Genomic DNA, 27,656 nt, shown 5'->3' with positions numbered 1-27,656 from the left:
CCGAACCCCCCAAATCGCCCCAAATCGCCCCAAAACGACACAGCCAGAGACACAGAGGGTTGCAGATTTGTTGTATTAGTACAAAACATCGCGTCACACGCGGACGGCACACACACACCCACCCCCGCACACGCTCCCCTCCATGGCGGGGAGCGGGATCAGCGGGATCAGCTCCAAAGGGAGCCCAAAGGGCCCTGCCACGGGACACCCACAAACAGCGACGCTGGGGCACGACACCAACACAAAGTCACGGTCAGCGTCCATCCAACACCCCGCATTCCTCGAAATAAAACCCTGCACAAGTCCCAGGCGGCTCCCCCGGTCTCCACCTGAATCGTGCACTACACTCTGCTTTTCCTGCATTTTTCTAAGAAATGAGCCTGCCACCTCTGCTCTGCCCGTTTGGTATTTGCAGAAAGTATTTATATCCCCAGATTGTTTTTTTGTTTGGTTTTTTTTTTTAATTATCCTGACACTGACATGCCTAGCTGTAGTTAACACAGTTCTTAGTTTTCCACGGGAGAATGGCAGCTAAGCTCGTCTGATGTATTAACACCCCAAGGAAAACCTTTAGTTGCTCAAAAGTCAGGCTTTCGAAGTTAAAAATAACTTCAAAAGAAAGAAAGAAAAAAAGAAAAGAAAAAAACTAAGCATCTCCTTTTGGTCATAGAGCAGAAAACTCCTGTCTTGCCACCACGCAGTATTTGCTCCGGAGCAAACAAGCCTGGTGGATTGAACTACAGACCTCCAAAAAATCTCATCCACTGCCAAAGAGCCACCCCTCTCCAAATCCCTGAAAGCGGATTCACAAAGGAAAAGGTAACTCCACAGGCTCCAGGCATCCAGCTGCAGGCAGAAACCCTGCACCCGCTGCAACAGAAAGGATCACTGGGAGCAGCGTGGGGCCACTCATCCTCCTATCATGATGGGTGCTGGAGAGACACTAGCTCAGAAAAAACACTTCAAAAAAAAAATACCTAAAGTGCTTAAGGCAATTCTTCATATCCCCATTTACTAAAGACAACTGGACTAGATGTTAGCAGCAAAAAATGGACATCTGTGCAAACTATTATATAACAAATCCATCCTTTTAAGGGCAAAGAGTCACATGTTAAGGTTCACCTAGGACATCAGTTAAACTTGCAAGTCACAAGTCACAGTATGAAACACTCCCAAGCTTTCCTCTAACTGTTATAAGAAAAATTACATTTTTACATCCGTGCATATCAAATTCACCTTGCAGGTTACACTACAACTTGCTAAAAAGGGATGGAAAAAAAAAACCAAACAAAAAAAACTTCATGATTTAAATGCTCTTGTAGAGGGCTGGATAATACTCATGGTTCTCACAACACATTAGCTGTTTGTAAACATCCCCTTTCTTTCCACAAAGGGAAATTTGAAGGGGAACTGCAGCTGAACACCCAAGATCAAGACAAGTGATGAGTGGTGATGAGGAGGTGCCAGTCTGCCCTGGTGCCTGGGCACCATATCCCCGGACTAGAACTGGCTGCAAAACTGAGTTTGTAGCAATTTATCCCCAAGAACTCCTAGTCAGGTGTCCATTGCAGTAAAATGGAAATAGAAAAGGTTATACACAGAGTATTTGCATAACAGTAACATCTGCAGATAATGTGTGAAGCAGCTTCAAACACTGTTGACCAAGAACCACGTCACTTTTGAGTGCCTTTGTCCCAAAGCCCAAGCAACAGAACACGCAGAAGAAGGTACAGTTAATCTGGGAACTGGTTTGTACTTTCCTCTGCAAAAGAGATTACACGTTCACAATGCAAATAATTAAGAGATGCTCGAGTTCCAGATACAAAATAAACATTTAGGGCTCAGCCAACCTGTCAACTTCATGACTCCTCAAGAAAAAACAACACTTTCCAGAACAGGTAATCACATTTCCTTGTTAATTTTAACTTTTCACTGAACATCATAGCCAGTTTATTAGAAGGTGTCTCAAGGAATTTCTTCTTCTCTTGAGAAATTGTGACGGACAGAAAGGAGCCAATACTGAGGTTTAACACGATTAGATGCTTATGGTTTTATGGGCTAAAGGATACACAAAAGGGAAATACATTGGCCCAGCAGCAAATGAGCCAAATCGTCATGGACCATGAATTCCTAATAGTTTTCAGGGTGATACCAGAAAACAACCTTCAGTTAGGAAACACCTGATTCAGGAGTGCACCTGAAAACTATTTATAGGCTCCTCGGCTTGATTAGAGGGAAGAAAGAAGATTAAAAAAGCCTGTAATAACCTAGTAATTCCCACTGACAAGCTGGGATTTTCCACGAAGAATATAACATGATTTTTTTTTCTTTTTTTTTAGCTCTCCCTTTACTATGAATCATTTGACTACTGTTTTACTAGGCTTTCAAATGGGAGTCAAGGCAATGGAACATCTACACGTAATTTTCTAAGGTAATTAGAATGCAATTAATGTAATGATGACAAACAGGAGCCAATATCAATACACATGGTTTTAAAAAGGAGTTACCCATGGAAAATAGAAAGATTTTGTATCACTGGGGGAAATAATCACAGCCTGCTGTTTTACTGTTTCTTCATACCAAGCCTACACATTCTTGTAATATCCTTCTGAAACCATGCTGCTGTGGTATTTTGTCAGGCTAGGCCAGCAAAAATCAGTCTGTTTTCAAAATACATCTCAGAAATCACAACTTCTAATGGGAAGCCTAGTAATAATTAAATATATAGTTAAGTAATTTGCATTAGGAGAGCTAAAAAATGGTATTTGCTATATTCTTCATAGAAGAATAGCATTTACAACAAAATTAATATTCAAGTCCGTAACAAAATGCTTGAATACAGTATTAGAAAAGTACATAGTTACAGCTCTTGCTTTCTTTTTTTTTTTTTTTAAATAGGCAACAGTTCAGCTTTCTGACATTCTTCTGGACTCCCAGCACTGGTTCCTAACACTTTAGCCCCAAACGTTTGCACTATCAGTACCCAGGCCCTAAACAGCAGAAGGTAGCAAACCCAGCAAAATCCAATGCTCACAAGCTTCTGTGAGTAGTAGCTACACAGAAAAACAAAAACATTCAGCGGGAGAAGTGTTGAACAGACATTACTAGGCAACATTATTCAGGCTGCTTGTTGAACCACCCAATCCATTTTCAGTCTTCTGAAGAGTTTTCACAGCACTTGGCACCTGCAATCCAGTAGTCACTGTGAGCCCTCCACACCAGATCTGGGGGGGAAAAGAAAAAAATCTGCATTATGAACCAAGCACATCTCTCTCCTCCCATCCCACAATTAACTAGCACAAACACAGCTGCAAGCCCTCTGTAAAATATTCTAATCACAGAGATGCTGATTTTTAAATCCATAAAGTCTAAGATGCTTCACATACTATGTTTCATAACTAAGTTTATTACTAATACCTAGTACTCAAATCACTTGCTCCTAACTAGAAAAATTCTTTGAAGGCAAATGTGCCAGCAGCAAGTAGAGTGACAGTGAAAAGCAACTCTCTCACTATGCTCTAGTGCCTCAAAGCAGTGCTTATTTTTGCTATGTCATCTGGAATTATGCCATCATAAACATATTACACAGAAAAAATAAAACTGAGAAGCTTCAGGGTCACAGGTGTCCATCACCTCTATTCTGCACATGAAAGAATGCAGTCTTTTAATGATTATAAATAAGTTTGAGAGCTGTAATTAAGCAGTTTGTCATTTCCACTTGTCCTGCTCAGTCAGTAAGGCTGCTGTCACTCTGTGAGGGGCTGGCTGTGTGAGGTGCAGAGGGATAGCCTGAATTTTGATGACTTGGGAACTGAACTTACACGAGTCAGCCTTTGCTGTGCTAGGGAATGGCTTACACATGCACCCCAGCAGCTCTGGAGCTGCTTTTTCCCCCCTATGCCGAAAATGATCAGCAAGACAAATAAACAGCTGTGAAAAAATCCAGACCTGATAAAATCCCAGGCCTACACACCCAGCTCCCAAAGCCTGAAGCACTGGATGGCACCTTACAACGCAACTGAGGCCCTCCCAAATCAGCTAAATGAATTTCTTAAATCATTAAAGGAAAACTAATAGTAACTAATCCTTCTCCTGTGTGTTTTTGGCAAGGTTTGAGCCTTTAACACTACAGAAAGTTGTCACCAATTAGCTTAGAGTGACAAAAAAAAGGTTATGCAGGGCACTGACTGCCAAGAAAATCCCACTGAGCTTTTCAAGATGTGAAAGGTGGAGACTTTTTTTCTGGAAAGCTTCTGGTGCTGTTCTGTCCCATGGCACCTGCTCTGATGGCTCAGAGCATCCTGGATTCCATCAGTTCGGATCAGTTATTGCAGTGGGCTCATCAGCCACTGCAATGTGCTATTAATTTCCTATACACAAATTTAATTACTTGTATTTACATAGCTGAGACATCCAGGTGCAGAGTCCTGCAGAGGTGCCACTGTAAGCACCACACAAAACCCAAAAGAGAACAGTTAAACACTTTTAAAAATTAGTAGCCAAACCAAGTGTTTGCAGTTTCTATCTTTAAAAAACAATTAAAACTGAATTCAGTGCTAGAAATGGCAAGATTTTATAGATACTGACCATGAAGCCTGGTAGCAATGGTTGGGTAAACTTTGTTCTGAAGGTGTGTAACAATGCCTTTGAGCTTGCATTATAAAATGAGAGCTGACCTAAGAGAGAGAGGAAGACAGAGAATAAGTTGAAATTCAGCTTAAACATAGTTTAAGCTAAGATGCAGTTGCTGTCTAACTTGTACAAAAAAATTTATTATTTTCCAGGACACACTAAGTGCAGTCTGCAAGAGTGAAAATTCACCATTTTCCCTGAATTTCAGTAGCTCTGTCACACAGATGAACTCTGTTATTTGACATGACAAGAACTTTATGGTCTGTGTTGTCATGCAAGACTGGATCAGTCTGGAAGTAATGCACTTCCTCAGCCTTGGACTGCTCCAGCTCAACAGAAATAGTAATTAACTCTTTTTACTAAATCTCTTAAGGTGTAGTTTACCTCCATCAAAGTCACAGTATACTCCTATTCTGTCTGGGACAGGTATATCTAGAGTCTTTGCTTTATTGTTATGCTTTGCTGAGAAGGTGGTTTGCAGCCAGTTGTTGATATGGATGCACCAGCTGGAATTAGTCTTTCCCAGCTGGTCAAACTTCCCCGGGTTCCTGTAGGTTACTCCCACGCTGTAGGATTTGCAGTCCTTCTGGGCTCTCACTTCCCAGTAATGCTGCCCACTTTCAACAGCAGTGTCTCCTGCCAACAGAAATACATTTAATTACAACCGAGTGTGGTTAATTACAATTGAGTGCCTTTCTAATAGGCACCAGTGATGTCTTCTCTATTTTAAGGCAAAGAAACCTGAACTGTAAGGAACAAGAAAATTGTATAATAGAACATAAATATAAAACAGTGTTATGAGACTGTATTTATCTATGCTTATTACAACAGGATACATTTAACACCAATTTATGTTTAAAAGCAGTGTATGTCAGTTACTAAGAGCTTTCTAACCCAAAGCAGAGTTGAAGACAGAAAATTCTGCTGTTACATGGGCAAACTGCTCCGGGCAGGACAATATGGAGTACGCAGCCTTAAACAATCCCAAACTTCCCCTCTAATTCCTGCCTGCTCTGCCCTTTCCTAAGGGAGCAAACAGGCTCAGCTCACCCAGCACTGTGTAGGATTCACCAGCGAAGCGATCCCGGCTGCCCCTCGCCGAGGCCCTCGGGCTGTTTGTGGATCTCTTCGGAGACGCTGTGCTGCTTCTGCAGGGGAGATCAACCACTCAAAACTTGGACAACACCACAGAAGTGCACACTCAGGTGCCCCCGACACACACACACAAACACTCTGGAAATGACACATTAGTTGATGCCTCTAGCAGCATGCATGCACAACAGCTGAGAGGGAAGAGGTGACAGAAGAAAACACACAGAATGTTGTGAAAAAAACAGGTTCAGAGGCAGCTGAGAGTGGAAACAGAGGTGGGGGGAAAAAGCAGATGTGTGGCATGTGGTTTGAATGAAACACTTCAGGATGGAGAATAGACTAATGAGCAATCAAGTCATATAAAAGAATAATTTTAACCTAATGAGGTTTTCAAACTTTTTTTAACCTCGGTTAGGCCCTCAGAAATAATTACCAATAATTTAACCATTAAACTGAGTGAGGGCTATTTGAAATATTCCTCAGTAGGCAGAGAATCACATCTGCTTACTACTTTAAAGGCAATCAGCAGCAAAGAATTCTAACTTCTCAGAAATAGCTGTACTGTTTTACAGTTTAATTTCATTGACAAAAACCCCAAAAAAGTAGTCAGTTTCTGAAATACACTTGAGAAGTAATTTTCAATTTCTCATCCTCTGCAGTCTATCACACATTAGCCTTGGAAGAAATACCACCTACAAAAGAGTTTTCTCTCCAACTGCTCCTTCAGCTACTATTTGGTGAACCTACTTGCTACTTTTATGTCCATTAATATAGTGAAATTCAGCTTGTTTTCTTTCCAATGCATTCATTATTCTCAAAAACCATTCCAGAAAGGTTTGGGACATGTCCCTTTTTCCTAAAAAACCACTAAAATAAAGTCACACGGGAATCAAAAGCTAAGTGACACTAAGCTGCTAGATGTATGTATGCTAAACTCTAGTTCATGACCAAGTTTTTTTTTTCCATTTATAGAAGCCTACAAAAAAATAAGTGATGAAAAAGCTGTTTATTTGAGCATTACTATTTAGACAACTAAGCTTCCAAACTGCTCACAAGAGATACATGAAGGGGTTAAGTGTACAGGTGCACCACATCAAGTGCTTTTGGATTCTGTAAATATGGGGGATGCTGCAGTTTACTTACCAAAGGAAAAAGTTAGCAAGTGATAGCATGAAAAAAAAAATAGCAAAGCCAAGAATTAAAGCATAATTTCGGAGGGAGGCACTCTGCAGATTCCAACCTGCTTCATGTGCATCAGACATCATCCACTCACATTCCCAACAAACGCTGCTGAAAATTTTCTATTAGACCCAGTGCTATGCAGAAAGCAATGTGGCAATGTGGCCATTTAGAGACTCACAATAAGAAAAATGCAAGCACTTTGCTAGAATTTTCTCAAGGTTAAGCAAGCATTAAAAGCTTCTTGGTATAATTTACTTTGTTCAAGTCTGTAAATGGCCACTGCATGTGCTTTGTCCTCTCAAAATTTAATAGCCTTTATCAGTACAGAAAATTACACTGACTATTTGACATAAAAGCTGCAAAAAAAAACCAGTTGCTCAGGCTTCTTTTCCTCCACAGTGCTTATAACTTCCTTCCAATGGAAGGGAGCAAATTTCATAGCAGGAAGTCAGTTTTGTGCCCTTTTTCCAGTAGAGCACAGTCCTTATTAGCCAGTAACTGACATATTTCTTCCAATATTCAGGGGCAGATATTCTTGTCTCATGGTTCAGGATTGTTGCCTACAGCACTGCAATTAATCCCCATTTCCTCATCCATTTCAGACTATATTCCACACAAGATGTATTCTCTTCTGGAGAGGAAAGGTCAAGGAAGGAGATCAGAAATTATTGAAAGGCTTTCTTCTGGTCTAATAAATGAAAGAAAATTAAGAATTTTGTTGCCATTGTGTATTTCCAACTCTTAAAAACTGCACATTTTTTGCTTAAAGTAACTATACAATTTTTACTCCCACTTCCCATGGGGCCAGCTCCAAATTTCCCTTCTAACACAGACACCTCACAGATGTTTTTAGGTGGGAATAAAAGCCTCCTACAAGAACAAAGCTCATCTGAATCCCCTGCTAGAACAGGTCAGTTTGAGATGCAAAATTGAACATGTGACCACATCCTTCCACCACAGCAGAGCCAAGAACTAGGAAAGTTCTTTACTGACAGCTACAAAGAGAGACCAAAGTGTAAAATTCCCTGAGCTGAACAAGTAGGAGCATCTCCAAGACATTTTTTAAACTTAGGTTAGTACAAATTGCTATAATTTGTGTAGTACAACAATTGAAATTGAATGGCTTCAAGAGCTTATTTTGCTTTTTATATAAGCTCTTCTTTACTTCTGATTTCAAATCAGAGATAGATCCACCTGATAGATGAATAACAAGGGAGTAAAACCTGTAAGAACTTTGGATCCTGGGCACTTCTTTTGATCCCATAACTTCTAAAGCAGCAAAATAAAGCACAATATCAAAAACAGGAAAAGCAATTTCTCAGAAAGGTGTTTCACTAGAAAAACAATGAAAATATGTGACACTAAAAAACCACAATTGCACAAAGAATAGGAGAATATTTTACCTAACTTTACATCTCAAAAAAAAGGACTGCTCATTCAAACACTTGGTTCTGCAACTGGAATGCCCATGAAGCTTTTAACATATGCTTCACCCTCTTAAAATATGTAAAAACACTTACTTCTTACCCTCTGATGTCTAGTAACAGCTACAGCAAAAGTTCAGAAGCAAAGAGGTTTTTGAGGTTCAAAAATAATCACCAAAAATATTTTAAGAGGTCTCAGAAAGGAGATCTTTATCATATTTGTAAAAAATTTCCTAAAGGGTTAAGAAAGCATCAATATGTTCTGTAAGTAACAGGGATCTTTGGATCAACATTAAAATACACAATGCCCTTCCAGCCATTGCAAATCAGGTTTCATACACATTAGCATGAATCCTTCCAGAAAAACTCTCTTCCAGTCACTGGAGAATATATAATCTCTGTGAATCCCAATTAAACTGCAAAATAACTTCTAAATTCACATGTGCACTGTTACTGATAAAGGCTATTAGATTTGTTTTTCATGACACCAAGCAAAGGAAAGTAGCACAAATTCCCAAGAAAACTAGGTGCTAGATCCTAGGAATAAGAGGTATATTATCACCTTCTATTGCTCTTCAGCAGAGGTTTCTGGCCACTGTCGACAGAAATAAGTAGTCATTAAAGAACTGGTGTAGCACTACAGTAAATTATCCCCAGTTTTAAAATGCCAATAGAAGTTATTCTATCATGCCTCTGGCAATGTATGACTGTGGAGAAAACATTTGTTCATAAATTATCTCAGACTGTGACTATGGAAAGCCAATAAACTGTGGCTGAGGGAGTAGCCAGTTGTGTGGACCCATTCCCACAGAGCATCCCCAAAGCCCAGGAGGTGAGGCACAGACTGGGAGTGGGGCCAAGGGCTCTGCACAGATCCAGGCTCTGAACACCAGGCTCACAGCCCTCCAGGTGAGGAAAATCCACACAGCAGGACAGGCTGGGGGACACCCAAGGGAAGAACAGCTCTGCAGAAAAACCACTGAGAGACAGTTTGGTAAGCAGAAGCTGACAACAACGCTGCCCTGTGCCCTCGTGGCAGGGCTGGACAGCCAAACCCAGCCTGCAGCCCCAACACAGCGACCAGGAGCTCAAAGCAAGTGACTTCTCCTCCTCTTTAATGAGGTAACAGGAAGGGGAGCAGAGAGGATCAAGCCAGGCTGTCCTCACAGGGGTCACACTGGTGGCTGAGAAGCACCTGGGAGTCACTGCACCACAGGGAATTCCAGTCAGGTACCAGGATATTCCTCCTCTCCCATAAAAGTGGGCTGGAGCAGAGGGCTAGCAAGTTAACACATTCCTCATGCACACATTCTTCATCCCTGGAAATATTCAAGGCTCAGCCACAGTAGGCAGAGTTAAACATTCTTCCAACAGTGTTTATCCAATGACTCAGAATAGCAGACATCTAACAATCTACCAAGAGCTCTGCTGAAGTTAAGTGCTTTTCCTGGATGAAAGCAGTATGTTTAGAGCTGCCACATCCACAACAGTTATGTTTCATTATCCCTTACCTTTTGCTGTCTGTTCTATTGGTACTTTTTCCCCTCCAATGAGGGTTTGAGATAAATTCAGACACTATCTACACACAGTACCAGTTTTATTTAACCATTTCTTTCTCAAAAGGGCAAGGCAGTTAGCTCTTTCCTTATTTTTTTATAGTAGAAATACTGTCTATTGACTAGAATTGACCTGCAACACTAGTAAACACAGAATTACATCAGTTGCCTGTTCACATTTACCTTATCTACTGCCCTGGCCTTATGTGGCAAGGTTTTGGTACCAGGAGAAGGAGAAGCTAGAGGAGGTGGGTAAGCACCTGGTGGGTAGCCAAGGTGAGTCCATCACAATTATCCCTTAGCTCAGTACACTGAATGATACTCTAACAAATGCATTTTTGAAATAACTAAATATTCTTTAACAATTACAACACAATTCTAGCCTCTACATCAGTGTGACAGAGGAAGGAAAATAAAAAAAAATTTAAATTTCTTCCAGAGAAACATTTCTGAGTGAAATTCCTCTCATGTCCCACTGTCCCCAAGTGCTTTAATTCCTGCCCTCTTCCTTTAACTGCCAGAAGTGATATGCCAGACACTTACAAAACAGAGCTCTTACCTGTTTTTATTTTCCTTCCCTTTTATTTTTTCTTGTCCTTTGCCTCCAGTAGGATCCCATTCAACGTAAGTGTCTTCAACTTTCAAGTTCGGATGAGATGAAGTACTGTCCAAACTGAACAGAAATGCTGGTCAAGAGAAAACAGAAAACAGTGAAATGGTATAGTGGTTATTCAGAGAAAATTATAGAAGCAGTAGTAAAGTTGTCACAGAACTTTACTGAGCCTAATGGAAACACCAGCCTTTCAGTCTGACACATAAAAAAAAAACTAATACAACAGACTGAATTTCCTAAATATATTTACAGACTGTTCTATAAATGTCCTGATATCATCAGATATTACAATCTGACCCTGAAAGAACATATACTTGAGATTTTTAAGAGTTCAGAGCTCAGAAATGCACAAGTGTAAACAAAATTTATTTTCTCTGGGTTGATTATTAAAGAAACTGAACTAAGTGTTCACCCAGGAATAATTAAAATAATATGGGAAGCATGGTAACTGCCCAGACAATCAAAACCAGAATTACTTTTCTGGTACTGGACTAGAGAATTATGTGGCTATTAAACAGATACTATGTCTCTGACAATGACTGTTGAGTATCAAACAAGATTATTCAAGAGTATTAAAATAATTATAGAAAAGTTACCAGAATGCCCACCAGCTCATTCCAATTCTATACAGCTTTATTCTTCTAAATAGCATTCAAAAGGAACAGAATTTTTACTTATATAAATTATACAGTTGATACCAGTCTTTTGACCTTTTACACCAGACCTGGACGTAAATCAAACCTCAGGATCACTCTCTCACCTTAACAGCTTTGTGTTCTGTCACAAAACATCCCTTCCAAGAAATTTCTCTTTCAGTTTATTTACAAAATGTTAAGAAGCCACTCTAACAATTCTCTGATCAACTAACTTCTAACACCATGACCACACACCTCAGGCAATTTGAAGCTGCCAGCTTTTTAAATATTAACAGTAAACAGATACTGCAGCTACGAAGTCAAGAAAACCCTCTCCAGCAACTTCTAGTTACAGAATGCTGTCTGCCACCAATAACAGGATAATCACACCAACTGTTTAGATGCCCAAAGAGTCACCCACAACATTCATCCTTCTTCTTGCTGTATGTTGGCATCATGCAGCAGCACATGGGACTGTCACTCCACAGTTCAAAGCAACCAGTGCCAAGCTTTTGGAGAAAGTGACATTAACTGCCCCAATTTTTTCAGGGTCTGAATGCCAAAAGGGCAGCTCTGTGCCAATAAGCTTCTTAATCCTTTACAGTTGTTTCCTTTTCCACTTAGGAAGTGTTTCAGCAGGGCTCATGCAGAAGCAGACTGAACATAACAGGTTCATGTATGAAGGCAGAGAAGTTTAAGTGCAGGATTTTCACCACAGATAAGGTTCAAGAGTTTTTCAAACTTTACCTTTGGTTTCCAGAGTCACGGGGTCAGAGTATTCACCTGCCACAGCTTTGTTGCAAGCTTGTACTCTAAGGTTCATGTACTTTGTATCAAATTTCAGACCTACAAAGCAAATGTTTACAAATTTGAAGTTGTGTTTATTACTGATGACTCCTACAAGACTAAGATCTGTCCCCATGTATCTGTCTTTCATTTACCTCAATCTGCAAAAAACATGCTTGAAGACCAGTGTGAACTTCATATAACACACAATTTTTGATAAAACCTCAAAGTCAAAATAAAAGACAGAACTGTTATTGTACAAAGCACCCACAACTGATGTGATATAATGGCAGCTTCATTACATGCAGAAAAATGGGCATTTTGCAAAACTTCCAAGCTTAAAGAGTTATATCAATATTCTTGGGTTTGAAGTGTAAAAAACCTTTACCTGATAATGTGTATTGAGTAGCTTTAATGTAGTCCACCAGCTCCCAGCGCTGTTCCCCTTTTAGTCGAGGGAGCCCATCAAAGTTGGTTTTCCTGTACTCCAGCACAAAATGATCAATTCTGCTGTCTTCCTCAGGCATTTTCCACGATATTGTTATGCAGTTGTCAGCAACCAGACATGCTGCTACATCTATCTCTGGAGCTTTAGGGACTGCAGAAAGACAAGCACACAGGTCAGTTTGAAAAAGAGAAGGCTAGAGTAGAGTGGACATAAAAATATGAACCTACATTTGGATTAAACACCACACAGGAAGAACACCAGGAAGCACACTTCTGTTCCTATGTCTATGGAAGGTAAGTTCAGCTGCACCCCTCACATAGCATCACTTGTATTTACTTCCATCACTACAGACACTAATATTTTCCACTAGCTTCTCTTCAGTTACCCAGTTTTCCTTTCTTTTCATCCCTTTGCCTTGGAAGGAGGGGGGAAACAGTTCCTAAGGTCCAATAAAGACTTAGGTTTTGTTTACAGGCAAGAGAATTCTACTTCCACAAAATCAAACAACGCTTAAGTCTGTGGAAAAGAAGTTTTGGGAAAAAAGGCATTTACAATTTGTAGAGCCTAAAGGACATGCAAGGAAGACTTTTGATGAAGGAAATGAAAAAGAAGTTTTATTGTTTTCAGTCTGAGCTTTTGATGTCTGAAGCACAGCACTACAGTTGAAAAAGCAAGACTGATACCCAAACAGTCAATTTTCCTGTTAACAAATCAGAGGCCCATTTCAAATTCCTATCTATTTAACAAGGAAATAAGTATAGGAAGGATCATACTAAATAATACCTTTATCTAGACAAAACTTTGTTCTAACTTGCTGTTAGATCTTTGCACTCCCATTGCTGTTAAACACGTGCACTGTGAAATCCAGGGCAGTGACTGACACCCAGAGTCCAAGACTAGAAGGTGAATTTCTGCCTGGACACTGCCAGATGACCACTAGGAATAACAGTGGTCATTTACTGCACCTGCTACCACATACTGTATCTGCAACACATGGGGCAGAAATGAAAACTGATGCTGCCAAGTCCTTAACAGATTTGGATTCGTGACCTAGAGACGAAACAACTTTACATCCCTGCCAGCAGTGCTCTTGTCAATATATTCTCAGTAACAGCCAAGGGCAAAGTGTTTTAAATTGGAAAGCAATAGGATTAAAAAAGGCATGAAAGATACACACTGGTCTAATGCAACCAAGTTTAATAGCTACCACATACTGTATCTGCAACACATGGGGCAGAAATGAAAACTGATGCTGCCAAGTCCTTAACAGATTTGGATTCGTGACCTAGAGACGAAACAACTTTACATCCCTGCCAGCAGTGCTCTTGTCAATATATTCTCAGTAACAGCCAAGGGCAAAGTGTTTTAAATTGGAAAGCAATAGGATTAAAAAAGCATGAAAGATACACACTGTCTAATGCAACCAAGTTTACTATTAAACAGGAATAGATGGATTAATACACAATTTGTAATATGGTGGTATCACTGTACTAGTGGACTGTCCCTCCCTTGTATTTCAGACTGTCACCACTCTTGTAAGCGATGTCTAAGTTTACAGTTTCACACAACACTGCTGCACATGAGCAGGACTTTGGGGTGCCACTCAGGATCAAGCTGGCATGGACAGCCCTAAGAAACCTCAGGTAACTTCACAGAGTACAGAGGAACTGACAACTCATGAAAAAACTTGGTCCAGAAGACTCCCTCTCACTTCTGAGATCAATACTGTTGTCCAAAACGGTGTCTTGTGCAGAAATGAACACAATAAAACTAGAAAACTCTCATCCTCAAGGTATTCAATTTAACATACCATGAGTAAAAATGAATTTAGGTACTCTGAAAAATTTGCTTATTAGGGCGCAAGAGGTGCAATTTTCTTTTGTTTGGTTGGTTTAAATATAGCAAGCTGTTCACATAGCAACAAAATAAACACACTGAATATGGTTTTTACCTGGCAAAAACTTCACAGCTTGGAGCATCCGCTTTTCCAGGGCAAAGTCCACCATCATATGAGTCATACTGTCACTGACTTTTGGTTTCAGAGAGAGGCGGAATGCCGAAGCCACTGTGGCACTGAAGCCAAGAAAGCAGCATTAGCAAAATGTATTTCACATTGTCAAGTCCTATACCCCATTTTCCAAAACAGCAATCAGACAATCTGTATCACTGACGTCAAACTACCGATCAAAGATTAGAACATTTTTCTAACACATAATTGTTTACCATTTAGCACACTCAAAATAGAAAGTTTTGCTAATGTGACTGTCTCAGAATAATGGTGTGAGCTACCAGCTGTTCCATATCACTAAGCAAATAAGTACTCATGGGATGACTAAAGATGAGTTTAAAACTTTTTACTAGTGACAAAAAACCTGGATAAGAAACAGAACAAAATTCACATCACCTGACATAAATTCAGCAAGTATGAAAAGTTTGAAGTAGTGCAGACTCAGGATCATGTTTATGCATTTCTAGACAGAAATTAACAAGCTGACTATGCTGATATTATATCTATCTATTAATAATCTTATCAGGGGAATAAGAAATTTTTCAAGCTGTGAATTAGGACATGCAAGCACCAGACCAGTTTTAGAAGACAGACTAAACACTGAAGAACTTTAATTCAACGAAGGAAATGCAGAGTCCTGCACCTGAGCAAGAGTAACCCCAAGCACCAGCACAGTTCAGCGTGATCTGCTAGCAAACAGCTCTGCAGAGAAGGACCTGGAGGTGCTGGGGGACAAGGAGACCAAGGGACATTAGGACAGATGACCCACTGTGGTCCCTTCCTGGGATTCTGTGAAGCACTGCTCCCATTTCCACTCCTGAAATCTTAGCTGAGTACTGTTACAAACACTCCCAAGACATTTTTTTACTCCAACTACACCACCAAAAAAACCCCAAGGCTCTCATATAATTCTCTAACTCTGAAGATACCAGGCCATGAAGCAGAATTGGAGTAACATTGATCCAGACAGCACAGAGATCCCAACTCCTCCTTTAAAAAAAAGATTCTCAACTACAAAGTAATATACACACCACAAGAGTCAACTGCCAAGACCTGAATCCATTTTACAGCCACTCATGTGTGGCACCTTTAGAACACCTAATACATATTCCTTCCTGCACTCCACCAGTATGTAAGAGAGATTGTATGCTAACCACAGATACATCAAAGAACACTGAAAACCAAAAAAATCTCGTAGTGTGGAAGGAAATGGAAATACGTGAAGTTTAATACTAAAGATATATGCAAGTCAGGAGTGATGAGCTTTGCAATTCTGGGGTATGAGACAATTATGAGACTGAGCTGGACATCATGAAAGACAATTCAATTGATTTCCCAAGACAAAGCTGACACTCTGAAATTCAGCATGGGCTGCCTAGCACATCAGTGCTCAGCCAGATGGGAAGAGAAAAATCTCTCCTTAAGGAAGAATAATCCTTTTATTAGCAGCAAGAAAACACCAGGGAACAGTGGGCTTCAGACAACTTTTTAACTTCTGCATAGACACAGTCTTGGACAGAGAACAACAAAGGATTGGGTGATAATTTCAAGAAACCAAAAGAGGATGCTCATTACTGACAAAAAGTGCTGAAGAGTCCCTTCACTGACACTATCCACTCTCCCTCTGACCTGTTAAGGATACTAAATCTTTACCTCTGGAAAAGCAAAGATTAAATTAAACTCTAACAATTACTCATTTTACACAGGAGGTCAGAGAATTCAGTAAATCAGAGCCTTCACTAAAAAACCTGCACACTGAAAGCCAACCTATTTGGTCCAAAAATAAACTACATCCATCTCAAAATATTACGTACATCATAGAAAGTTTTCTGAACTAGAAGGTCATACTTTTGGAATAGAGTTAACATTCTTCCAAGTGAGGAAAATGGCCTTAATATTGATTTTGAAACAGCAAAGCTTTGTTTTTTAAACAATTGTTCAAAGAAACAGCAAAGCTTTGCTTTTTAAACAATTGTTCAAAGAAAAGCTACCAGAAATAATTTCATTGTGCTAGTGTCACCAGAAGTATTTCCACAGCTACAAGACTTTTTACATTTTGAAGAAAAATTAGCTAGCAAAAATCTTTAAAGAAACAAAAAACCCAACAAGATTCTCTCACAACTAAAAGGGGCAGAGTCAGCTTGAAACATCATTAAATTTCAGCCATGAGGTATTAATAATAAGCTTATTAACGATAATAATTAATGATATACATATATATTCAAAGACATGATAATTGCAGCAGCAGCTGATGCAGAGCTCCACTTCCCTGCATCAAAAACATATTTTTTAAGTTATGGAAAGTCAGGAAAAACCATACGACATGAGCAGCATAGAAGTTTTTAGTTCCCTCTCAGAAACTGTGATAACTAACACTTAGAAAAGAATGAATTTGGTTAAAGCTGACTATGGCCCTTTTACAGTAAATGCATTTTCAAGGATAAGATTAATGCAAAGACACAAAAGTGATGGATTTTGTACTGTACCTATCTTTGATCTGTCTGGCAGCCTTGATGCATGTCAGGGAGAAGAGAGAGAAAGTAGTTAGTATTTCCATGCAAGTATCAATGGCAGTAACATGCAAGAAGGCCAAGAACAATCTCTGCTGCATTGCTCAGATTTGAAGTTCAAAATGAGTTTAACATCTTCCTCAAAAGAAACTGTCCTGTGAAGCATGTTAATAGCACGGGTTAGCACAGCAACACTGTAACACCTGGGAGGTGAAAAAGCTGATTTCCAGAACCACACCAAACCAACTCCAAACTACTCAACTTTCTGAGTATGACTTTGTATTTTTAGATTTTTCTTAATCAGTTAGACTTACTCTCCATGGCTTTTTAAAAGAGCTACAGGACCAAGCCAATAACATTTAACTGGCATGGTATTTTCTGTGAAACTACACAACTGCTTATTTGTGGCACTAACCATGCCTGACTTGCTGAACTACACACCCACGATGCCCTGATAAATAAGACAAAAATAGGACTTAATTCTAACTTTTCCTCTGAAAGGTAGGAAGTGTAGTTGGAAAAGTATAATCAAACTCTCTCCGCATGTCAGCATTCAAAAATGACAGCAAATAGTTCCCCTCAAATAAATAACACTGAAGCAGATGACATTTAAAAGATAAACATCAGCTGGCCATGCGGAAAGACAAAAATCTCTCTCCTTCACCAAAAGGAGCTACAAACCTAAGACAAAATATTATTGCTGAAGTAGTGAGGGCTTGGTTGTGTCTGTTGAAGCCTTACTTCAACACTGCTCCTTGATCCAGCTGCTCATTCAGCTGAATTATTTTCCCTTTCAAAGGGACAAGAATCATCAGGCAGGTTCCCAGTTTGAAGTCCAAAGTGGAGAACTTCCCAATTTTTCACTAAATACAAATCACACTGAAAAAAACAAGGGAAATCAGGCTGTCCCTGCTACAAAACTGATTATATGTTCCTAAAGTGGGAAGCAGAAAATAAACCAAACCAAGTGTTCAGAAATAATTTAGCTTAGGAGGTAGCTTTGCTTTACCTCAAAACAAAGTTACTGTAGGAATTACTGACTGATTTTCCTACATGACATAAAACTTCCCAACAAAATCCTTGGGTTTCAGCTCCATGTCTTGTAAAATACGGGGCAGCCAGGACTCAACATCTTCTGCAAGACAGTCCCAGCTTAACTTCCCTGACTTTAGTTTGTTTCCAGGCTATGGACAGAGCTACAGCCCATCCCTGAGGAGCTGCCCAGCAGTGTCTGATCACACGCTACCTAAACACTGAACCCTCCTGCAATCTGCCACTCATGTTCTTTTGACTTCCAGGAAAATTAATTCTGAGAATAAAGCCACAAAAATATAACATAAGAAAAAAAAATTAAAATAATCTTATGCTAGTTGCCCCTGAACTGATTTACTGGAGTATCCAAGGAAAATTTGTGAATATGCCAGAGTCAGGGCTGGAGCTGTCCCTTCAGAAACACTTGCTATTCCTACCAGCAGAGCAATACAATTAGCTGCCTAATAACCAAGGCAGTATTACCTTAAAATGTGTTCCCCAAATGCACAAATGTAATACCAGTATCCAATCCTGCATACTGGATTTCAGTATCTTAATCTTCAGACTCCAAATCTGAAGAGGCTTTCCCCCAGAAAATCCTCAGCTAGCTTTCCTTGGTGTGTTTGATTGGGGGAAAAAAGCATTAGAGAGATCTGAAATAGAACAACTTCCAAGAAAGTCAAAGCTGCATTTTGCACAGAGTTCAAGAGCCAACTCAATTTTTTGCTACAAGGCAGAAAGGACAACTCCAGCTGAAGTAAAATATTGTTTAGGAATTGCAGTTATTCGAGGCAAATAAATCAAAGCTGACACCCAGAAAGCATGACAGCACACAAGCATGCAGCCAAAAGGTAAAACTGACACAGGAAGACAGCTTTCCCCCTTGTAAACTGATTTGTGTCCGTGTTCCCATTAAAATGTAAAGAGAAAAAAATTAATTGGGCCTTGGATTTGGTGTGGCTGATCCCACTGCTACCACCAGGATTACTGTAGCAAGCATGACTGTACTGATTCAGTGGACATGTGGAACTGTTTCCTTAATTTGCAAGTATATTCTTCTAGTTAGATACATGTTACTTCACCCTCCCTTTCTGGGGTCATCCGTTCAAGTTTGCTTAACAATAACAGTTGTCCAGGAGAAGGCACTGTATTCCCTCCCCATCACCCTAAAGTAGAAAAAAAACAACTTATTTTATCATAAATTGCATAAAAATTCAGGACTGCAATGTTTAACTTGGCTTTTCAGCAGCGCACTGTATTTCATATTTTATATGCCTGTCTACCCTCACTCTAAGTACACCTGGTAAGTTTGCAGTGTCCAGGAGAGCAATGCAAAGGATATTTCAAATCAAGACAGATGTCAACACCTGTCTCACACACATCCAGGCAATGTTTTCTACCTCTAAGAGCTCCACAGGGTTCTTTATGTCCAGTGACTGCACAGCAAGTTCCAGCAGCTCTTCTGAGCTCTCAAGGGCACGGCTGCACTGGCTCAGCTGATCCTGGAGCAAACACAGAAAGAATAATCTGCTGTATTCCCACCAAAAACAGCAACTTGTGAGGCACCAGTCCCAGGAACTACACGGATTTGTTATGCATTTGTGACAAGTTATTCCCTTATATAACCAAGGCCTCTGACAGTGCCCTCACTTCACTGTGCTTGACAAGTGCACAGTGATACTTGGCACATCCCACAGCTCCAAGGGGGGGGAAGCTGAAGTCTGACTTAAAAGCCAGATTTCATTTCAATGTCCTGTTTCCCCCAGCTTCAGGGTTTCAGAAAGCAGAGAAGTAAACACTTATATTCATGTGCACTACAATTTCTATTTACAGGACTGCACTTCATCACTGAATGACTGTGTAGCAATAGCCTTGAAAAAGACAGTGACTTTACCAGCTCTGGAACTGTCACAGGACAATCCTGAAAATCAATATTGCTGTGTAACAAATGGGGATAGCACAACAGGAAGAGAGGAAGTTTTAAAATGCTTCTTTGCAGCTGCAAAATTTTTTCAGAAGGGGTTATTTATTTACCTTCAGAGCTTGAATTTTACGAGCTTCTTCTTGCTGAATAGTGTTGGCCATGCTCCCCTTCATCTCATGCAGGACAGAATACAGACCATCAAACTCCTCATCCAGCTCGCTGATGGCATTAGAGGAGTTTGCCTGAGAAGAGAATTGAAAATGCTGTTTAAACTGGAAACGCTGCCAAGAAACTGAAGGTCACACAATTCCCTACACATGTTTTGCCATGACCACTGGATAACTTGTGACTGCTTTTCAGCTTATCAAAAAAGGGGAAAAATATTATGAATGATCTGTCTCCTAAGCAGACTCTATATCAGGATATATCAGAATGCTGCAGCCTGTGAAAATTCCATGATACTCAAACTTGCACAAAACCAGCACACTTGGCAACTTTGTTCCATGCCAAAAGCCTTGATTTTCCTCACACAAACTGTATGTGGATTGCTAGATGTTTGGAAGGAGGAAGTTGCTCAGTTCCAAGCAAAAATATTTCACTTGATGCTAAAAACTGCACTCAAGAAGGCAGTGTAAAGATTTGCTGGATAATTTCCATTTCTGCAGCCAACCTGACTCAGCTTTAGGACGAAACAACTTTTGGCTGATTGACAGGCTGAATGAACCTAAACCTCATCCTCTTGCAGATGCTTTAACAATCATGTCTAACTATAAACTTGAGCCCAACAATTGGAAACTGGTGAAAACAAAAAGACTAAAGAATTTTCTCTCAAGTACCATTTTTCAGTCTGCCAAACAGAGCAGAAATCTGAAAATACAGACTATTTCCCACTAATGGGAGACTCAGATCATGCATCAGATTAAAGATTATCTTTCCCACAAAAACGGAGTTCTACAAAACCTCTTCACAAAAAATGCAAGACTACCACACCTGTCATCTAGAGACAGAAAAACATTTTAATTTTTAAGTCTGTCTAGTTCCACCATGAAGACGTATCTTGAACTGGATTCTCACAGCCCATCCTTTAGACACTACAGAGTTTGAGACTAAGAAAAGTGCAAAGGTGCCCCCCTCCCTCAGATACAAGCTATGAGCCTTAAAATAAATACCTGAACATTTGATATTGTGTGGTTCAGCATGTCAATGAAGTTGTGAATTTCATCATTTTTGTTCACTAGAGTACTGACAATCCTTTGCAGAGTCTCCTAGAATTAAAAAACAAGTAAGAGAAGTTGTAAAAAATTGTCTTGCAATTTTTTTTTCAAACCATCACCACTTCAACATGCATGAAAATTCATCACAGACATTCCAGCTGCAGCAAATTCAGTTCTGATGGGATCAGAAAATGCATTTTCTCAGGACAGAGAAAGAATATTAAACCTCCAGGTTAAATTAAAGATCTCCAGGTGTTAGTCTGAGAGAAATCAAGAACCTGCTTTAAGATACCCCACTGCTTGACACGTTTTTCTACATAAGTCACCTGCACCACAGCTTCTTCAGATGAGAAAGCTCGTCCTTGTGCAGCCAAATAAAAGAACCAATAAAGAAAATTTTAAAAGCTGGTAAAAAGAAACCCAGAAGAAAAGCTGTGATCTCCTCATGTCAAAAGAAGATACTGTGAAATAACCACGCTGACAGTTTATTCTACATGCAGAATAAATCTGTAAAAGTGATTTGTAAACTTATTCTGCAAGTGGGAGAATATTTTGGGTGAGTAATTTCTATATTCCAGTTAAAAGTGACCTCAAAGACGAAAGCTTCTGACAGCTGAGAAAGAGAACCAAGGTTATTTCAGTGGTGTGCATCCCAGCTGTTCAAAAAGCAGCAGATTCAGCTTACAAAACACACCCCAAGCCAGAAAAACTATTAAAGGACATCAAAACTTATTTTAAATTAAATAAGACCATCAAGTCTAATTTTGTTGAGCAGCTAGTCAGATATTCCAAGAATTTGACAAAAACACATTAATGCTTGGTACTTAACTTTAAGTCAAGTTGTATTGCTCAAGAATTTTAAGTAAAGTTGTATTAATAAAGCATATCAGGATATGTAAGTAAAAATAAAGGGTGATATGATGAGTTAACCAAGAATTTTCTATAATTTAACTCAGGCTGGCTGGTAAGTTTTAGACACAAATCTAACTTTAAAAAGAGAGATCAACATTGTCTTAATTAAAACATTATTAATCAGCTGATCCAGAGTTTCAATTGCTCATCCTAATGTTGTTGCCTGATAAAATTTAGGAAACCAAGGCATAGGGAGATGAAATACACCTTGGAAACAACCAGACCACCAAAGGGGTGCTGCAGAAGTCCCTCCCAGAAGCAATTTCTTAATAACCATGTACTGCCCAGACCACATTTGTTTGCTAAAAAGCAAGAAAAATGTTTTATGCTTTCACGACACCCACGGTGAACCTCAACACTACACCAGATTTAAAGAACTTCTCTATTAGCCCTAAGATGTGCTCCTCCCTCTTTCCTCTGACACCTCCCCAGGCAGTTGCCAACAAACCTACAAGATATTTATGGGTTCTCCAGCCCCTGCCTGTTTAACAGTGCCATACTCAGGAAGTCAAACCACAAGAAGAAAAATCAAATTTTAGTGCTTTTGCCACAGGTGTTGATGGTGTTACACGCAGAGGTAACAGAACAGAGAGCAATGACTCAGGTCTGCACTCTGGGGAACAGAAACCTTGGCTTCTCACAGAAAACAGAGGCACAGAAAATCCTGACCACTTCATTACCGAACCACCTCCTCGCCTGGCGAAAACCGAGCGCGCTTGAAGGCAATTCTGTAGACATCAGAATGCCAGATGAATAGCCATTGTCCAGCCAGCTGCTTCTGCATTCACCACTGACCAGGGGCAATTGTTGTCACAGGCCAGACAGCCTGGAGATAAGCCTTAGATCCTATGAGCACAACTGTCAATTTGGATGAACACGGGAAACGCACAATCCTCTTTCAGCACGGGTCTTAGGGCTTACTCAGCTGCAACACACGGGGGAAAAGTGTTCCTGCGTGCAGTGCTGAGCAATGCTGCTTGGTTTTATAGCTGCATCCTGGTTAAAGGGAAACATTTACATGTGGGGAACGTTTAAAAGACCTTTACACAGCCAAACGCACGGCAGCAATTGCAAGCCAGCTGTTAAACAAGATCTTCACCTGAAGTTACAGCAAACTGACTAAATGTGGGCTGGTATGGCTCTTTTTAAGTAAGCTACCAATTTCTCTGTCACGAAATTCAGCCAGGTTTGGTGAAATTTTAATGAGTTTTGTTGGGAACTCCCCATGTGTGGAGTCACGAGGCTTGGCTCCATGTTTCAGAAGGCTGGCTTATTACCTTATGATATATATTATATTAAAATACTACATAAAAACTATACTAAAATAATAGAGAGAAAAAGATCATCAGAAGGCTTGAAAGAGCAAGAATAGAATGAATAACAAAAATCCTGTGACTGCTCACAGCCTTGGCACAGGTGGCTGTGGTTGATCACTGATTGAAAACAATCCACATGGACCAATGGAAGATTCACCTGTGGCACTCCACAGCAGCACGTAGTTATTGTTTCCATTTCTTTCCTGAGGCTCCTCAGGAGAAAAATCCTGGAAAAAGGATTTTTTCAGAAAATATTACGGCTACAGAGTTTGAATTCTCTTTAAAAGTATGCACCAACAGCAGACAGAATTTTTCTAGAACACCAATGCACAAGCCACCAGAGCAAAGGCAGCTTTCAGGAACCACTGTCTTACTCTATTTCCCAACATAATTTTCTCTTCACTAATAAGCAATAAATAGATTTCCTTCCAGACACACCATACATGCCAATTAAAAACATGCTCCAGTGTTTTCACTTCTTCCTTTAAGGGGAATTTCTGAAAAGCCAGTATAATTTAATAGAAAAAAGGCTTCTAGAAAAATTACTGGTGTAAGCAGCACAAGAGGCCTACATTAGCTTATAAAAGAATTGCAACAGCACTAAGCCCAGTAAAGTTTCTTGGTATTTCTGCACCAAAGGACATTTAATTCTACTGCCCACTGAAATACTGAATGCAGTATTTCACAGAATTCTATTACAACCAATTTTCTTTGAGCTTTCTCTCTGACCTCCATGTGAGGTCAGTTTCAAATGGATTTTCAAAGCATTATGAAATGTTTATTACAGAGGTAATTTTTGCTGCTCCCAGTGAGCTTTCATGATGCTTTTCCCTTTTGTGTCCTAATCTTCCTCTCTGAATCTAATGCACTTTGCTAGGGAAACAAAACAAAAAGGAAAACAACTCAAACATGCCACTGGTAAAGCAAGAGTGTGGACGAGCAAAGGATTAAGAGTAAAAAAGGATAGAAAAAATACAAAAGGGAGCCCTACAACATGTAGTTTGTAGTCTTGCCAAGTGGATGAAAACAGAACATCCAACTTTGAGTGTAACTAACACGACATGGCACCTCTTGAAGCACACAAGCAACTCATAAAAACTAAATTCTGATAAATGAAACAATCATGGCAATGCAGCACAAGAAGCAAGTTACAAAGCTGCTCAAGATCATAGTGAAGGCTCACGAGCTGCCTGCACGCAGAACAGTTCCTGAAGCAGTCCTGGGTCTAGGACAGAATCACGAGACATTATAACCTTCACATCCAGATCAAATTTCAAGGAGGTCGTGCTTACTTGGCTTCCATTAATTTAAACTCCTGCACTTGTCAACACAGTGAGGCTGCCAGAGTTTGAAGAGCTCCACACAGTACAGGTGACATTACCAAATTAACCCTTGGCAGAGGAACTACTGTAAAATACGAGACCCACTGCAGCTTCACTGCCGCATTCAGAACCTCTGGAACTCAAATATCATCCACGACCCCACTCAGAAACATCCCTAGAGCACCCACAACAGGGGCAGTCCTCGTTTACTCTTCCCCCAGAGGGACAAATCTCAGGTGGAGCAGGCAAAGACAGACCCAAATCCACGGTTTCTACCAGAAGCACACTTCCTATGGCGCTCCGCACCTCACATGCCAAAGCACACCTTCAGAAAAATTAGCTGCCTAGCATAAATAGGTTTTATGTAAAATAAGTTTTACGTGAAATAAGTTATTTAGAATGGCAGTATTTTGTGATTTAGGGTGCTGCTCACTGAGGAAGAGGAGCTGGATTTGGCCTTGGGCTGCCAGCTGTGAACTCACAGCAAGTTCTGTTGTGGCTGGGATACAGATAATTTCCTCAGCAACTTCCCAGAAACTCCCACAGTGCTGTCGCTTGGCTCTAGCGGGAGAAAATCACACTGATCTGTAAATTTCATTATCAGCACCAAATTTCTCGGTCCCCCCCCACACACACAAACCCGTTCCCAAGCTGAGGAAAGCACAGCTCCCACAGGACACAGGGCGAGGAGCCCTTCTGCACCGAGGGAATGGCTCAGCCACAACTTTTCGCAGAGGAATATCTGTTCAAGGAAAGCCCCGAGGCTTTGGGGCGAGCATCCCTGCCCTCCAGCGAGCTCCCCGAGGGCTCTGACGGCAGCCAAGGGAAGGAAGGAATTACAGGGCAGCAACCACGGGGGAAAAAAAAAAAAATAAAATCCCCAACAAAACCCTTTTACGCCTTAGTGCCCTCCAACACCAGATTACATCAACGGCAAACAGAAGGGCTTACGCAGGCACCGTAATTACTTATGACAGCAATGCACAGAATGAAAGAGCTCCTCAGCCGCTGGAGCACTTCATTCCACAACCAGGGAAGAGCCAGGGGCTGGGAAGGATCAACCCCATCCCTGTGGCGGAGCAGGGGACACCGGCACGTCCCCAGGAGGAGGGAGACACACCCAGCCGGGAGGCGCACCGGGGGTCCCTCACAACTCCGCCAGCACCCCTCCCCTCCCGCACCGCGCCTCCTCCCAGGCCGAGTGCCGGGGAAACGCCGGGGAATCGCGGGGGAGAGGCCCTGCCGGGCGGCCCTCAGCCCCAGCCCCGCGGGGACTCACCCGCTCCTCGTCCATGTCTGCGGCCGGGCCGGCGGGGCGGGGACCCCCCACCCCGCCCCGCGGCGCCGCGGGTTCGAGTCTCGGCCCCGCGGGTTCGAGTCCCGGCCCCGGTCAGGAGGTGGGCGGCGGGGGCAGCGCTGCTCTCGTCGCCTTGAGAAAGCATCTCAGCACCCCATACCAATGCTCCCAATCCATAGCAACACCCCCAATCCATGGCAATACCCCAAATCCATACCAATAACCCAAATCTATATCAATACCCCCAATCCACAGCAATATCTCCAATCCATACCAATAACCCCAATCCATATCAATACACCAAATCCACAGCAATACTCACAATTCATAGCAATACTCACAATCCATATAAATAACCCAAATCTATATCAATATCCCCAATCCACAACACCCCCAATCCATACCAATACCCCCAATCCATATCAATAACCCAAATCTATATCAATACCCCCAATCCATACCAACACCCCAAATCCATACCAATAACCCCAATCCATATAAATACCCCCAATCCAGATAAATACGCCCAATCCATACCAACACCCAAAATCCGTAGCAATACCCCAATCCATAGCAATAACCCCAATCCACAGTAATATCCCCAGTCCATACCAATACTCAAATCCATACCAATGCCCCCAATTCATACCCACACCCCCAATCCATACAAACACCCCCAATCCATATCAACACCCCCAATTCGAGTCTCGGTGCCGCGGGTTCGAGTCCCGGCCCCGGTGAGGCGATGGGCGGCGGGGGCAGCGCTGCTCTCGCCGCCTTGAGAAAGCATCTCAGCAACCCATACCAACGCTCCCAATCCATAGCAACACCCCCAATCCATGGCAATACCCCAAATCCATACCAATAACCCAAATCTATATCAATCCCCCCAATCCACAGCAATATCTCCAATCCATACCAATAACCCCAATCCATATCAATACACCAAATCCACAGCAATACTCACAATTCATAGCAATACTCACAATCCATATAAATAACCCAAATCTATATCAATATCCCCAATCCACAACACCCCCAATCCATACCAATACCCCCAATCCATATCAATAACCCAAATCTATATCAATACACCAAATCTATAGCAATACTCACAATCCATATGAATAACCCAAATCTATATCAATCCCCCCAATCCACAACAACACCCCCAATCCATACCAATACCCCCAATCCATATCAATAACCCAAATCTATATCAATACCCCCAATCCATAGTAATACCACCAATCCATATCAATAACCCCAATGCATAGCAGTGCCCCCAATCCATACCAATACCCCACGCTCCCAATCCATAGCAACACCCCCAATCCATGGCAATACCCCAAATCCATACCAATAACCCAAATCTATATCAATACCCCCAATCCATACAAATACCCCAAATCCATACCAATAACCCCAATCCATATCAATAACCCAAATCTATATCAATACCCCCAATCCACAGCAATATCTCCAATCCATACCAATAACCCCAATCCATATCAATAACCCAAATCTATATCAATACACCAAATCTATAGCAATACTCACAATCCATATGAATAACCCAAATCTATATCAATACCCCCAATCCACAACAACACCCCCAATCCATACCAATACCCCCAATCCATATCAATAACCCAAATCTATATCAATACCCCCAATCCATAGTAATACCACCAATCCATATCAATAACCCCAATGCATAGCAGTGCCCCCAATCCATACCAATACCCCAAAT

The 27,656-nt window shown here is 40.9% G+C and overlaps 1 protein-coding gene across 2 annotated transcripts; it reads right to left on the bottom strand.

The window, feature by feature from the left end:
• Positions 1-54: 54 nt before the first annotated feature.
• Positions 55-25,927, bottom strand: FSD1L (fibronectin type III and SPRY domain containing 1 like). Of its 2 annotated transcripts, XM_039699167.1 has the most exons (14): positions 25,886-25,927; positions 21,012-21,107; positions 19,953-20,084; positions 19,319-19,420; positions 16,863-16,885; positions 14,320-14,441; positions 12,309-12,518; positions 11,882-11,980; positions 10,446-10,572; positions 8,893-8,925; positions 5,683-5,780; positions 5,017-5,268; positions 4,588-4,676; positions 55-3,224 (listed from the first exon to the last, which is right to left on the bottom strand). In XM_039699167.1, exons 1-14 carry the CDS (start codon positions 25,898-25,900, stop codon positions 3,105-3,107), a joined length of 1,518 nt encoding a protein of 505 aa, XP_039555101.1. In that variant the 5' UTR covers positions 25,901-25,927; the 3' UTR covers positions 55-3,104. The 2 variants fall into 2 exon arrangements, with proteins under 2 accessions (XP_039555101.1, XP_039555102.1); XM_039699168.1 differs by lacking the exon at positions 8,893-8,925.
• Positions 25,928-27,656: the final 1,729 nt, after the last annotated feature.

This window comes from Passer montanus, unplaced genomic scaffold, assembly GCF_014805655.1.
Source record: "Passer montanus isolate IOZ18808 unplaced genomic scaffold, ASM1480565v1 scaffold130, whole genome shotgun sequence".
Taxonomy (NCBI): domain Eukaryota; kingdom Metazoa; phylum Chordata; class Aves; order Passeriformes; family Passeridae; genus Passer; species Passer montanus.
This window is presented reverse-complemented; position numbering and strand designations above follow the sequence as displayed.

Bases quoted from the DNA above. Each gene is read 5' to 3' on its own strand.
- FSD1L (XM_039699167.1), bottom strand. The intron at 14,442-16,862 runs GTACAGTACAAA...TCTTGGCTTCAG, and splicing joins GCCAGACAGATCAAAGATAG to TGCCACAGTGGCTTCGGCAT. The intron at 8,926-10,445 runs GTAAGAGCTCTG...TTCTGTCGACAG, and splicing joins GGGAAGGAAAATAAAAACAG to TGGCCAGAAACCTCTGCTGA.